We start from the raw sequence: 15,565 nt of genomic DNA, 5'->3' as shown, positions 1-15,565 counted from the left end.
TCAAAAATCAACATGTTTCACCAGAAGCATTTCGTCTAAAACAAGAGGTAGAGCTATAAAAACATACTTTTCCTGCTACAGGAAATGTTATTAGAATAATTCAATGTATATAAAAAATCAGACAGATGATATTTATATATATTTATATAAAAAGAGCAGGGAGGGCATCCATGCGCGGTCAGAGCTGCAGCATTCACTGTTGATCAGCCACATGTGAGGAGCTGCATAGAAGAAGTCAGTTATGTTGAACAGGGTTCGTTTACTGTGGAGCTGTGAGAAGACAGGGAGGAAAGAATCAGTTTTAAATGGCTTCACTATTAGATAAAAAAGGTTTCTATGATGCTTCCTTCCCTTCAAGCATTTCCTTTTCTCTGCAGCACATATTCAGACCAGTGTGGTGAGATCACAGAGAGGAGGTGGAGTTAAAAAGAATAAAGGAAAGTAGAAGAGAGAGCTGGTCAGCGGTGGCTGCTCGTTCTACAGAGACGTCTCAGATCCTCTGCTATTCCAGTAGAAGGAGTTCTCATCGTCTGGGTCCATGTCGATTCTAATCTGAGGCACAGACTTCAGCGGACTCATCTCAGGGCTGCAAACACAGAGAGAGAGACTGTTAGGCACTGTGGAGGAGCACTGTGAGGGGGATTAGGGTTAGGGGGCTGCTGGTATCGCAGGTATGTATAAATATATATTGTATTTTTTATTGTCTGTCTTTAATATGCTTGTCTCTTTTCCAGCTCTTTCTAAATGTAAAGAACACTTTAATGAAATGTTTCAACATTCTTGCCCCTCTGGAAGCTGAAAGTGTTTCAGTTAGAGTGGTGTTTCTTTAATCATGAACATTTTCCTTTTGTTTACAGGTGGACAAATATCTGGTGTCCACATGGAAACGTCACAGGCGTCTAAAGTGGACTAAAGCCTCCTTCCACTGATATGTCTCTTGTCCATGAGAGAGGGACTCACTGCTGTCGTGGTCTGATGGGTCCTGAGGTCATCTGAGCACAAAGCAATCTGGCCACAGTCTCAGTGGGACAGGATTAGTTTTTTGTAATTTTTTGTGTGTGTGTGTGTGTGTGTGTGGGGGGGGGGGGGGGTTCCCATGAGGGACAGCACCCAGGTCAGGACAGAAACACGAGATCTAACTAATCCGGACTCATCTCTCAGATAGGAAATTCAAACTGGTTCATAACAATATTCACTAATATGCAAATGACATATTATTAAAGGTGAAACTACCACAGAGCAACACATACGAAATACTTCAAAGGCAACATTAATAGTAACATTACAGTGCTGCCTGATACTTTTACTGTAGGTACGTTTTGTGGCTAGTACTCTTGTGCATATACCAGAGTACTGTGACAGTGTGATGTTTTATCTGTGGTGAAGGATGAGATGGAGGTCAGTGGAACATGTGTGAACAGCGGTCTGATCTCCAGCATAAGTCTGGAGGGGGTTTGGTGGCGTCACAGATGTGCTGCTGCCATCACAGCTGCTTTTCACACATTGTCCCAAACACTAATCCTCCCCAACTCGCAGGGAGCATGTGGGGTAAAACAGGAAAAAAATGTGACCCTGTACACACGACTCAGGGATCTTGGTCATCCTGAGGGTGTGGGCATGATGGCGAAACATAATCTCCTCCTCATAATCATCATGGGCCAAAAGCAAGGCTTGTTCTGCCTCTTCAGTCCTGATTGTCTCCTCTAAAGCTCGTCACAGTGTGTGTTTATCATGCAGCATCCACTTGCACTGCTCTGATGACAACACTGACACAGGCTGGTAACACTGTGATTACTGCCCCGGTCCTGAATGTTTCCGTCTGCAGTAAACCGAAAACCTTCAGCGCCACACGATGACTTTCATAAGATGTTTCCACATGGAGCTCAAGTCAATGAGATGAAAATATCATTTTGATCATATTAACCATATGCACACAAAACCTGCAACATGTAGGCAGGAAAATGCAGCTGTGGAGGAGCTGCTGAGCAGCAGGCAGACTCAGCAGCTGGGGGGCACTTAGCTCCACTGGGGAGCTAAGACAGAGGACACGTCTGAGAGAGGACACGTCCCACATAAAACAGATTTCCTGAACTGTCTTTTTCCATCTACGTAATATTGTTAAAATCAGGTCCATCCTGTCTGGAGATGATGCAGAAACACTAGTCCACACATTAGTCACTTCCAGGTTGGATTATTTCTGTTCCTTATTATCAGGCTGCCCCAATAAGTCCTTAAAGACTCTCCAGCTGGTCCAGAATGCTGCTGCTCCTGTTCTGACCAGAACTAAGAGAAGAGACCATCTTTCTCCTGTACTGGCTTCTCTTCATTGGCTTCCAGTCAAATCTAGAATAGAGTTTAAAATCCTTCTCCTCACCTCCAAAGCTCTTAATGTTCAGGCTCCATCATCTCTTAAAGAGCTCATAGTACCGTACTACCCCACTAGAGCACTGTGCTCCCAGACTGCAGGTCTACTGGTGGTTCCTAAAGTCCTCTAAAGTAGTGATGGAGCCAGAGCTTTCAGCTATCAGGCTCCTCTCCTGTGGAACCTCCTTCCAGTCTGGGTTCAGGGGGCAGACACCCTCTCTACATTTCAGAGTGGACTAAAAACCTTCCTTAGTGATAAAGCCTATAGTTCAGGGCTGGATCAGGTCTTGGACCAGCCCCTAGTTATGCTGCTATAGGCTCAGACTGCCGGGGGACTCCCATGATGCACTGGGCTCCTCTCTCCTCCTCTTCCTCTCCATCCTGATGCTTCATGTCTCTTTAATGTCTCTTACTAACTTGGTATCTTCCCCGGAGCCTTTCTGTGCTTTTCTCATCTCTCAGGTTCCTGTGGATCCTGGTCCTGGTTCTCAGGTTCCTGTGGATACTGGTCCTGGTTCTCCTGCTGTGGTTCTCAGGTTCCTGTGGATACTGGTCCTGGTTCTCCTGCTTTGGTTCTCTGATTCCTGTGGATCCTGGTCCTGGTTCGCCTGCTGTGGTTCTCAGGTTCCTGTGGATCCTGGTCCTGGTTAGCCTGCTGTGGTTCTCTGGTTCCTGTGGATCCTGGTCCTGGTTCGCCTGCTGTGGTTCTCAGGTTCCTGTGGATCCTGGTCCTGGTTCTCCTGCTGCAGATCGTCAGCCACTGACACTTTGTACTGATATTAGTCCTGTTATTATTATTCACATATTAACTGTTGTCATGTTTTTTGCTACCATATTGATCAGTATCAGTCACATTGATCAGTATTGTAGTTACTGTTAGTATTTTGGTTGCTGTTTGTTTTCTCTCTCTCTCACCTCCACCCAGCACAGACCCCGACAGAAAGCCCCCCCCCCTCTGAGCCTGGTTCTGTTCCAGGTTGTAAAGGGGAGTTCTTCCTCCACTGTGTCCTAATCTAATCTCTGAGCTGCTCTGTGGGGATTCTTGAATCCTTCCTGTTGAATTCCTGAATCTTTGGTCTCTGAATGAAAGAGTTTGTTCTGAGCTGCTCTTTATGGAAACAGTCTGAGAGAACGCTGCTATGAACTGGAGCTGTATAAATAAAGAAATAAAATGATTGATTGATGTCTGACAGAGGACACATCTAACCCTAACCCCCCCCCCCCCCCCCCCCCCCCCAACCCCCCCACTTCTCACCTGGACAGACAATTGGCCTGATAGTAGCGAAGCTGCTCAGCACGTCGTGTGTCTCTGGAGGAATGAAGGGGGCTCGTCTCCTGTGGCAGAGAGAGAGAAGTTCACTTTCAGACTGAGGAAGCCTCCGACCCACAGAGACTCTGCTCAGTCTGTTACTGTGTCTCAGAGAAAAGGGGCACAAATGATGATGAGTAATAAGTGTGGAAGAGCTGCAGATCTGAAGGCGTTGTGGACAGTGGACATTTACTCCACCAGAGTCCTGCTACAAGTGGACCTGGTGGAGAACCCTTACCACTGCTGGTTCATGTGTTCATTACAGTGTTCAGTGATATATGCAAAGTTTTACCTCATCTTCATGAGAACACATCAAGGCCAAATTTAGCTGTAGGTGGACTAACTTTTTAGAGATTTAATATAAAGATGAAATAGCAACTGTATCTGTATCTCTCAAGAAACCCTACAGAAAATATCTTATTATTGTTATTATTATCATTATTATTATTATTATTGCTAAGTTGAAGTTGTTATAAAAAGAAAAAGGAGGTTAGTTGAGCCTGAACCGAGAGGGGAAAAGTAAAGTAAAGTCAAATCTAAATGATCAGAAATGCAATACATGAGTTCAATTCATGCATGTTTTGGAACACAAGACAGACAGCAAAGAAGGAGGAGAAAAAGTTAATATCATGCAGTAATGAGGGAAGCATCGTCATCATCGTCATCATCATTAGAGATAGTGAGTGAGGAAGCAGAGCAGGAGTGGCAGGCAGGTTGAGGAAGAGGAGGACGCGGTGCTGCCGTCCGGTGCTGCAGGTGGCAGGGCTCTACTCACTGTCAGAGGCCTTATCAGCTAAGAAGGGCTCCTGTTCCATCATGTCCATGGGGATTTTAATGCTGGGAGCTTTGTCACTGTAAGGATAGTCAGACTGTTGGAGAGAGGAAACATCCTGAGACGCTGTGGGCCAATGAGTTAGCATTTAGCTGAGTTAGCATCAGCACACACACACACATGCACACGCATGCAAGCACACATACACACACACACACACACACACATGCACACGCATGCAAGCACACATACACACACACACACACACACACACACACACACACACGCAAACACACACACATGCACACACACTCTGTAGAACAACTCTCATGTACTGATTCTGAAACAGTTGTGGAGATGCATCTTGAATCTCTGGGTCCATCTTCTACATTCCTGGTTCCCACAGGACACAGAGACAGTGAAAAAATGGGCCTGTCCATCTGTTACAATCAAAGAGCTTCTGTTCTTCCATTCAAGAACAGTTCAGCCCTTTGATGTCGCCTTGGGACACGAGTCATTTCAACAAGACTGAACAGGTTGGACCGTTTCACTCCAGATCTCACTGGGCTGCTTCGAACTTTAAGAACCACAAAAACACAACAGCTCTACTAACAATTTGTACATTTCTGCTAAATCATTCATCAAAAGTGTGCCAACAAACTGGAGAGCAAAGAGCACAACAAAACACATCCTGCTAGATGGCATCATGGACTCTTCTAAGTTGGGTTGGGTTGGTTTCTGGTTTTGGGTCCAGTGTCGAGAGGTTAACCTAGTTTGATTTCATGTGAACCAGCAAAACAGGTGTTTGTCATTATGAGATGTTCTGGCAGATCATCATCAATATGTGCCAACGGAGAATCCACGTCATCCTGCACTACTAATATGTAATATCTGAAGGTTAGAGGTTCGATCCCGGCTCCTATGAGTCAGCATGTCGAAGACACTGAACCCCAAACTTGCTCCTTCAGTGTGTGAATGTGTCTGAAAGAACAGTCTCCTCCAACTTAGATTCCTCCTGTATGAATAATGTGCGATGAATAAATGAGGATGTGATGTTTGAGTAGATGACTAGAATGGCGCTATACAACACAGACCATTTACCATGATCTGCATAGTGTTTGTGTAGGCTGTAAACTGAGCCATTAGTGCCTGAGAGCAAAAAAGACTGACAGGCCATGTGGACATCTCGTGTCAGCAGACCATGTTCCTGTGTTTTTGGGGTGAAAAGTTGAGACATGGCAGAGTTAGTGTCACAGAGAACAAAAACTGGAAAATGGTGACATTTTGGATTGGGGCCGACAAAAGAGTTGAGATGAAAGATGACGATGCCATGTGTGAACGCCACAGGAAACAGAAGGTGGTCATATATATAACTCTCATTCCACCTGAGAAAACACCATGCCTCTACAGCTGTGTCCCCCCGCTCACGTGTCCTGACTGTGGTGCTGCTGCGCTCTTATTCATGGCCTCTCATTTCGTTGCACCCTGGAGCAGCTGAGTCACGTGCAACACCTAATGGTAAAATTTGGTACTAACACACTCCAGCCCAACCCTACTGAAGAGGCAGTGCCACAGTAGTGCCATCATACCTATAACATCTCTGAAAGAGCAAAGGCACAAAAGATGTACTGTCTCCACTCAGCAGGGAAACCACTCCCCAAACCACAAACTTTGCAACACGAGAAACCAGCTGCATAAAGGGAAGTGTATGCCTGGATATCGGTGAGCCACTGAGTGAACTGTCACATGAAGCATGCTGGGAGATGGCTGCAGGTCGGAGGTCAGTGGGGAGGTTAACAAACTGGGAAATGGGCTGACATGTAAAAATAATGATAACAAAAATCGTACGTCTTCAGCGTCGCTGTCTATGCTGTCTCGTTTCTTCTTTTTCTTCTTCTCATCCTCTTTCTTCTTCTTGTCCTTCTCTGGGATGATGTCGTCCAGGAAGCTGAGGTCATGCTGAGAGAACATGTAGTCCATTGCTTTTCTGACGGCAACCAGAGCGAGGATCTAAAGGACGAACGAGAGGGTTCGAGTTGGCCAGTCTGCTATGAAGCCTTTCCCATTAAATGGAGCTATATCATACATTTTTAACTTTAATATGAAATATGAGCTGATGTTTCAGTCAAAACAGGTTAGAAATGACTCACTAAACTTACTAAAAACTTAGCAGCATCAAACCTGACACATTAGCACAAAATGCAGGCTGAATCTTAATATAAATGTATCTCACCATGACAGGGAAAACAATAGCAGCCACAGTGGACTTGAGGATCCAGAGCAGAGCCAAGCAAAGGATCTGGATGAAGGTGAAGAGGTGGACCTTCCTGAGGGGAACGTGGCGCAGGTAAACCAGGTCCGGCTGGTGCTTCGCTGGCATCAGAAGCAGTTTGAGACGATCCATGAACTACAGACAGACAGACAGACATGGCAGGATGCACTGTGTGCACGAGTACGTCAGAGTAACAGCCGCTCACTGTGGCCTGAAAATGAGTGGCCGTTTCGTGGAGTGTCTGAGGGTTCTCTTGATAAAGGCAGTTACATGTAGAAATGCTTGTGAGGTTTACCTGCACTCCGTTGAGAGAAGCAACTCCCATGTACAGGAAGACTCCATATAGCACAGGCATGGGGATAAACTGAGAGCGTCAGAGAGAGAAACCAGTTAAGCGTACATGCGTGTAAAACTAAACGTGCACAGAGACACTCCTTTGGATTTTCTACAATGTGTAGCTTTAAGTGTGCGATAGAAGAAGAATATTTAAGGTCCAAGTCTGGCTGAGAATGATCTGATGAATTACCTTCAGAATAGGAGACATAAATACAGACAGTCCTGTGAGGATGAACACACACACACCAGTGACCCTCTGCTCTCTGCAAACAAAGACAGAGAAAGAAACATAGTTACAACAAGAACAGAGCTCACATTTTTGTTGCATGTTTGCCTGAGTAATGGAGCCGATGAAATCTCATCAGTGTAGCCAAAAACAAGCCCAACATTTGTAGGAAGTTCAAAGTGTTTCAGTTTGTTAGTTCAGCTCACAGCTGACACATTAGGAGGCTCTGGAGGACGTCATCAAACTCATGAAAACAAACTGGACAAGCTCTGATAACAGGAAGTGTCGTTACCATCTTTTAGTGAACACACAAGGCAAAACGTGGCAGATAATGTTTTAACAGGGCCAATTATGCGCCTTCATTAACAGACAGCGGAAAAAAAATTGCTTAAATAGCTCAAAGCGATGAAAAGAAGAGATTTGTTATTTTACTTCTTGAAAATACAGATAATACAAGAAATGAGTGTCACATTTACAATCCAGTATTTAAAGCAGTCAGGATTAACAATCCACCACTAATATACATCCAAATCAGCTTATTACAGTTCGTAGATAAAGTTGAATATGACAATGGACAAGTCTTACCTGACTCCCAGGAACTTGGGCTGCTCCCCAGGGGCCGATGTCTCGGTTTCCATCTTCAGACTGTCAATGTGAGCGATGGAGATAACGGTGGCAGCAACGTACCATGGCAGACCCATGAAGGAGCAAACCACCAGCAGAATAGCCACCCAGAACAGGTCAAGATGGTAACCTGCCCCTTTCTGGTTCAAACAACAAACACAAGGTCAGAGGTCATGTATGTGCATCCCCAGTCAGCATGCAGCAGTCAGCTGCAGATGCAGGCAAACCTAAAGCCAGCCAACAGCTCCTGCATGCTTTGATCATATAACCTGCTCATGTCATTAGGACTGGGCCACAGGACCATATGTATGTGATGATAGAACAACATCCATTGTTTCATATTATGCTCTTCTGCTTATTTCGTTGTGTCTTAACTGAAATATCTGTGAAACATGAAGGACAGTGAAGGTGACACAGAATGGGGTCACTCTTGACAGGGGAAGGACTCTGACCTAAACCAGGATGTGTCACAGGGACGATGTCTGGGGATGAAGCGTGTGACAGAAAACCTTCCTGATTCACTAGTTTAATGTTTAAATCAAACAAGCCATTGCTCAACTTCAGGAGTGAGTCTCTGAACATCTCAAGTAGCTGCCTTCTAAGCTGAACTGTGTTCAGTCACTGCCCTGAAACATCTCTCACTCCCATGTGAAGAATGACAGTAATATTTAACTACAGTGTGAAGATAGCAGTGTCCTGTAGAGCCTGAAGTTTGTTGTAGGAAATGTATGAAAAATCTTCACTTCACAGAAATCAGGGAAGCAAAAAATCTTTCATGAGAACAAAACCATTCTTATTGTTGTTAGATTTCTAATTTAAAGGTTAAGCCTGGGTCCAATCTGTCCCAAAGGATCACGTTGCAGCCATTGCAGCCCGTTTGGTGGCTGCTGGCCGAGGTGATCTACTGGACCAGTTCCAACACTTTTACTACCTACCAGCCATTCAGACACCAGGATGTGTACTAATAGGGCCCAGCCTTAAAGATACCCATGTTATACCTAAGTTGTACTATCTAAATTGTGGTCGTATTCTGACATTCACCCCCTGGGTCACAACTTCCGACCTGGCTTAGAAAACCCATTTTGTAAGTACCTTTAGTTTGTGCTCCTTCCTGTTGACGATCACAGCAGTAATCTGTTGGTCCATGAAGACCAGGATGGTGACCAGGAGGGCAGGAAGAGCCGACGCCAGGTAAACCCACCAAGGGTTTCCCCCGAACGGGGGCACAAACCAGCCCCGTTTAGGACTTGTTGGCTATAAGGGAGGAAGACACAAGCTTTATTACATTGGTCAACTGGACAAAGTGTCATCAGAGCTCAAAACATAGACAGAAATCTGAGGTGTGCTTTTGATAAACAAGGTCGCTTGACTCTTTGTGTTTCTCATTGTTTTGGTTTGTTTATATGTAAGAAATCAGTTCTTATTCTTGATGATCATTTCCAAAAGCCATTCCATTGGTTTAGCTGTTTTTGTGCTTCACATTTGATATTGCACATGTACAACATAGCTACATGTTTCTGCTCATGTATGTACCTGTTAACCTGTTCTTATTCATATTTGATTCTCACATTAACCTCTTCTTATTTATATAATGATCCTCACGTTAACCTGCTCCATTTCTGGCATTGAGTATATTTAGTTTTTGCAATTTACTGATGATCTTGTTCTATATTTTGTTTATATTTGCACTCTTTCATACTCTATCCTGCAACTGCCACACAACAATTTCTCTTGAGATAAATACAAATCTGTCTAATCTAATCTAAGCTTCTCTTCAGGGATTCAGTGTCTTAATTTGATATTTGTAATTTGGATCTCTGGACAGAAGAAGCCTTGGATGAAACCTACAACCCTACACACCATTTAATTGCTATCCTCTCTGACTTTGGCCACTGGTTTGACTTAAAATGTGGTTAAAAAACATAAATGTCACAGCAAACGATTAGTTTTATCTTTTGGCTAGCTCACATGGTGCTGTAAATGGTGGTGGTAACTAGGAGGATTGTGTTTTGGATTAAAGCCTTTTGAGTCTAATGGAATCTTATTATGTTTCATGAAGCAATAACCCAAAACAATATGAAGCCTTTCTGCGGGCAGCAGGGACGGCCTCACCTTGAATTCAGATGGTACAATGAGTTTAGGGGTATCGACTCCTACGAGCATGTCGACTCCACAGAAGATGAGGATGGCCAGGATGATGGCGAAGTCACTAATGAGTTTCCTGACCTGAGTGGGAGTGAACACAATGCTTCTCTGTAAGCTGATATTCAAACCTTTAGCCTGGCTGAAATGAATGTGGCTGAAAGGGACTCACGGTGGTGGGGAAGAATGGGCTGGTCTTGAACTTCTTCAGACCCATGGAGCAGGTGTATGTGCCAAAGAAGAGGATGAAGGACATGAGGGTGATGTCTGGGACAAAGTCGCAGGCCTTCCCCACCAGCTCTCCTTTGTACCTCAAGCACTCGGTCTTTGAAAGGGATGACCACGTGGCATTCATTGGCTGCACGCAGGAAATAAAAAGCATAGTGGTTATGAAGAAATAAGTATTTGTGCAAATGAACACTACAGCTGTGACTCATGGTACACTCAGTGATGTCAGTAATTTGTGTGCACACGAACGTCAAGTCAGAGACAACTAAGAAAGCCAGAAAAGAGAATCTACGATTCAAAAGGTCCTTAAACACACAGCAGGATGAAAAACAGATTCGACAATCAGGAAAGCAGCCATGTGAGGAGTGGATGGAGGCACTAACAGAAGGCTTTCAGGTGTTTCAAGTATTGTCACCTAACAACTGTTGTACTGAGAAGGTTCAGGAGAGCTCACTGATAACTGAAGCCGCCTACGTGTCACAGTAACCTCGGCCTGGAAACAATGTGCTTATCAGACTGTTGAGTTTCAACTAAACACAACTGTCCTCTTTAGTTTCCTCTTTATCTCCACCATATGGAGGGGGTTTGTCTTTCAAAGATTGTCAAAGAATTCCAGGGACGTTCAGGCCAAAGTCCTTCAGTCTAAACACTGCTTGGGGTAAATATATAAAGTGCACTGCAGTATTTCAAGGCTGTGGAAGGGCCCGCTTACAGGAGCATCGATGAGGCATCACGCAGACTATCAATGTGGACCATTTTAGAAAAGTGAACACGGTGAAAGTGGACTGGCACAAGAAAAATAGGAAATGCTCACCAGATCAGTGTTGTTCCAGTACCAGACTGAAGTACCTTCCAAAGGATCGCCCACGATGTCGGTACTGTTCTCTGTAGAGACACAACATAACCTCCTCTAAGCACTAGAAGCAAGGTTTCTAACATCAGTGGAAGTTTTCATTCATCACACACAACAAATATGTTTTCTAAAGCAAAAGTTTGAAACCAAAATATAATTATGTGTTTTACAGCTAAGCTGCTCTTTACACAAGGAAAACTAAACTGTTGAACAGATGAAAAAAGGAAATCAAAGAGTTGGTTTTCTGACGTGTGACACATTGACAGACCACAGCTCAGCAGCCCAGCTCTTCAAAAGCATTAACAATCTTTAACCATCTATGTGAAAAACATCATATTCAAACTTTAAGCTCACTGTGACTGTTACACTGTGACTCTAATCAATTACTCAATCAATCAATCACATTGATTTGACGACACGACCATCCTGGGCCTCATCACGGACAACGATGAGATGGCCTACAGAGAGGAGGTGAAGACACTACACGGCTGGTGCCAGGACAATAACCTCTCTCTTAATGTCAGCAAGACTAAAGAGATGATCGTGGACTACAGGAGACAGCAGGGAGGTGGACACCTCCCCATCCACATCGGTGAGGTTATTCATATAGAACCAATTCATAACAAATGTTATCTTGAGACCCTTTTCATTAAACAGCAGGTCAGACCAAACTCTTTAATTAAGAGAGAGACCCAATGATTCAAGAAATTAAAACTAAGGATTCAAGAATCCCCACATGAGCAGCATCAGGCAACAATGTCGGGAAAAACTTCACTTTAATGTGAAGAAACCTCAGACTGTAACCGGCTCAGAGGTGGGCAGCTTTCTGTCGAGCTCAGTCCAGAGTGTCCTACCTTTGACAAATAAAACTACCTCAATGTGGCAGACTGGGACAGTTTTCAGAGAACAGTCTCATGAACAGGACCTGAAAACCTGCTGCAGCTCATAGGTTAATCTAATCACACCCTGCTCTTTGACCCACATGGGCTAAATGCCTTAAACCACATCTCACCTAGAACAGCCGGGGCCATACAGAGGCAGTCGTACTGTGTGATGTAGTCCATCGTGAACTCTGAGTTGATGGGATAGTGGTGAGCTAGTTTGAGCATCTTTTTGAAGGCATCGTAGATGAAGATGAAGCTAATGAGACAGGAAAAGCCCTCCTCAGTGAACCGGGTGAAGTACTGGACCAGGAAGCTGGCGTCAGTGGCCACGAGCACCAGGCAGAAGAACGCAGACCACAGGCCAATCCACAGGCGGAACTCCAGGTAGTCAAAGCTATTATCTCTGTGAAAGAAACAGTAAATGTTCTCAGAGAATGAAGTCCATGTGACACAGAGTGTTAGAGACACTGTTAGAAGGTCAGAAAAACCTCTGACAACACAGCTCTTTAAAAAACAACAGTTTTAAGAAGTGATGATATCAGTCTTTCATTTGACACATTAAAAGACTGCTCTCACCTGCTGACTGTCTGAGTGTTAAAATCGGATACTGCTTTAAAATACTTGTGTAAATTTCAAAGACATAAAAACAGTTCAACTATGTTGATTTAACCTGGACCCTATTATTACACATTTTGGGTTCAAAATGTATGTAGATACAAAAAGTTTTGGAATCATGTGTTACACAAATGTTGTGTTGGATCTGAACTAACACCAAAGTGACAAATAACACACACAAACTAACTGGTGGAGGCAGGAGCAGCAACTCCTCTGTCTGAAGAGAGTGATGTAACACCTGAGCTGGGTTCTCACTCTGATAATAATCAAGAGTTTAAAAGGTAATTCTGGTATTTTTACCAGAGAGCCAGTTGTCCCAAAGGACCACGTTGCAGCCATTGCAGCCCGTTTGGTGGCTGCTGGACCAGTTCCAACACTTTTACTACCTACCAGTCACAATTCATTCTGGGAATGTTTACAACAAGCTTGTTTGGAGCTTCTGGAGTGTTTAGCATGATGATAATGTACTTTTCAAACCCTAAATAATCTGTGATTAATAACCAGGCTGAGAGAGAACATACCTGCTGAAGTTGAAAAGCAGCCGCTCAAACACCAGAACAGGCCCGGTACTGCTCAGGATGGTCAGAGGCTGTCCAGCCAGCAGACAGAAAACCCCTCCGGTGATCGCTGTGCCCAGAAAACTCTCCAACACCCCCTGCACACACGGAGGGGGACAGTTAGGGAAGCATTCACAACATAAAAGTGGTTAAGACTCAAACTAAATCTCAGCCTGACCTGCATGTTTTCTGTAGCATCTCCCAGCAGACCACCAAAGGTGATAGCGTTGGTCACAGTTCCCAGGTAAATAAACAAAATGGCCGACAAGGCCTGAATGTGAAATGCATCGGTGAAATCACTGACGAAGAAAGGCGCTTTTCTTTTGATGTCAAGTAGGAGACCCCCGCAAAACCTGAGAACAGAGACAAGCCAAGAGTCCTTTTCTGCAACATGGAGTACTAATCAACTAGAGGCAATTTTAAAAGTATTTACATGTTAGTACCCAGATGCGGAGAACTACGATCTGTCTTTTATTTTAGGATGCATAACGTTTGCAACACTGTGGACTTATGTGGGCTAGGTTTGGGTCTGGCAATGCTCTGAGTCCAGTCTATATGAGTGGAGCTATCCACTTGCACATAAAAAGTATTATTTAAAGAAATTTGGTTTTGTTCATGACTTCATACCTTCCAGTCTTCTTCAGCTCGTCCCCCACAGCATGCCCCCCTCCTCCGTGGCCCCCATCATGAGGCATATCTCCATTCATCTGAGAATCCCCTCCTGCATACATATTTTTCCTACAACACATACAAATAGACAGTTTGGAGCATTTCCCTCATAGTTTAAGTCCTTTTTATCTTAAATAATCAAATTTGTATACAGTTGGATTTGTAAATGCGAATGTATATGTGGTGGTAATGTGTGTGAGTATGTATAAATTGTGTATATATAAATTCTAAAATTTTAATCTTATGATGTACATTTCTTTTTTTTGCTTATGTACATGGTTATTTCTTTTTTTCATGTAGGTTCTGCTTCTGTTCATTTATTAACTGCAAGCAAATCAACTCAACTAAATCATCAATCATACATTTGATGCTGTTGACACAAAATGCACTTTTCAGCCTTTACATGTCTGCATGTTGTCAATCAGTGGATTAAATTGCTGCTTCACTGAGTCAAACTGCAGCTGCAAATGAACCCACTGCTGCTCCTTCATAATTCATCACTGTGCTGCATAGCTGGATGCTCTGCTCTCTCATGCCATAATATGGTCAGTGCACACAAAGCGTTCAGAGCATCAGTGGCTTCCTACATGTTTAATGTGACAGTCCTCTACCCTGTCACTTTCTCACTTTTCATCATTTTATTTCTTAAATATGCTCTGGCACTGATTATTTTTGCATTTCCACTGTTGAATCCTGTTACAGATACGTGTATGTGTATGTGTATGTACGTGTATGTGTTTGTGTGTGTATGAGTGTAATGACTTCCAGTGATTGACCAACAGACTAGCACACAGACCTTTTGTCAGAGGAGGGCAGGGATTTCGGAGGCTCTATCCTGATAGTTGGGTCCCACTCTCCTGGAGGGAGCACGATCACCTCATCCAGGAACTCATCGATACCGGCCAGCAGGTCCTGTCTGTCCTTGGCCTTATATGCAATGTCATGAAAGACCTGAACACAGATGGAGAGAGACGAGGTATCTGAGTGCAAAAGAGAGAGTCAGCAGGCAGTCAACATCAGGTCTGCAGGTCCATACATGGAGGTTGGGGGGGCCCTACATTCACATAAATGCACCAATGAGTCATTGAATCTGATCACCCCATTCACTTCACATCCTGCACAACTGTGGGGCTTAAGAGTTTATCAACACAGTATGAACTCATGTCTGAGCAGAAAAACTGTCCACAATACAGAGGGAATACATATGTGAGAATGCTCTTCATTGACTACAGCTCAGCATTTAACATTATTATTCCCTCGTATAAACTCGTCACTAAGCTTGCTGATCTCGGATTGAACACCTCCATCTGCAGTTGGATATACAGCTTCCTGACGGGCAGGCCCCAGGTGGTGAGAATTGGCAGCCACACCTCCTCCTCGCTGACCCTGAACACGGGTGCACCACAGGGTTGTGTGCTCAGCCCCCTCCTGTACTCCCTGTTCACCTACGACTGTGCTACCAAGCACAGCTCAAATGTCATCTTTAAGTTTGCTGACGACACAACCATGCACGCAAACTGTTCTCCCTGTTACCGTCTGGCAGACGATACAGGAGCATGGCTGCATGCACCACCAGACTCAGGGACAGTTTTTACCATCGGGCCAACAGGCTCCTCAACAAATAGACTTATAACTTATTACTGCTGCTACCTGCACTTTTCACTTGTACTGTTACTGAGCCACTTTAAGTTCAGACCAGTTTGTTCCCCACAGA

At 44.1% G+C, this 15,565-nt stretch overlaps 1 protein-coding gene across 2 annotated transcripts in view; it reads right to left on the bottom strand.

The window, feature by feature from the left end:
- Window positions 1-480: 480 nt before the first annotated feature.
- Window positions 481-15,565, bottom strand: part of slc4a4a (solute carrier family 4 member 4a) — a 52,955-nt gene continuing 37,870 nt past the window's right edge. For both annotated transcript variants that reach the window (XM_070834380.1, XM_070834381.1), the window contains exons 10-26: window positions 14,648-14,802; window positions 13,810-13,920; window positions 13,361-13,535; window positions 13,147-13,280; window positions 12,139-12,413; window positions 11,088-11,158; window positions 10,218-10,403; window positions 10,016-10,129; window positions 8,996-9,157; window positions 7,865-8,043; window positions 7,244-7,316; window positions 7,013-7,081; window positions 6,679-6,852; window positions 6,294-6,455; window positions 4,449-4,542; window positions 3,620-3,699; window positions 481-586 (exon numbers count right to left, since the gene is read on the bottom strand). In XM_070834380.1, the coding sequence (XP_070690481.1) occupies window positions 3,656-3,699; window positions 4,449-4,542; window positions 6,294-6,455; window positions 6,679-6,852; window positions 7,013-7,081; window positions 7,244-7,316; window positions 7,865-8,043; window positions 8,996-9,157; window positions 10,016-10,129; window positions 10,218-10,403; window positions 11,088-11,158; window positions 12,139-12,413; window positions 13,147-13,280; window positions 13,361-13,535; window positions 13,810-13,920; window positions 14,648-14,802 (2,178 nt within the window). In that variant the 3' untranslated portion in view covers window positions 481-586; window positions 3,620-3,655. The remainder of the gene's footprint in view (window positions 587-3,619; window positions 3,700-4,448; window positions 4,543-6,293; window positions 6,456-6,678; window positions 6,853-7,012; window positions 7,082-7,243; window positions 7,317-7,864; window positions 8,044-8,995; window positions 9,158-10,015; window positions 10,130-10,217; window positions 10,404-11,087; window positions 11,159-12,138; window positions 12,414-13,146; window positions 13,281-13,360; window positions 13,536-13,809; window positions 13,921-14,647; window positions 14,803-15,565) is intronic.

The sequence above is a fragment of the Pempheris klunzingeri genome, chromosome 7 (genome assembly GCF_042242105.1).
Source record: "Pempheris klunzingeri isolate RE-2024b chromosome 7, fPemKlu1.hap1, whole genome shotgun sequence".
Classification (NCBI taxonomy): Eukaryota; Metazoa; Chordata; class Actinopteri; order Acropomatiformes; family Pempheridae; genus Pempheris; species Pempheris klunzingeri.
Note: the sequence above shows the minus strand (reverse complement) of the source record. Positions and strands in the feature narration are given on the sequence as shown.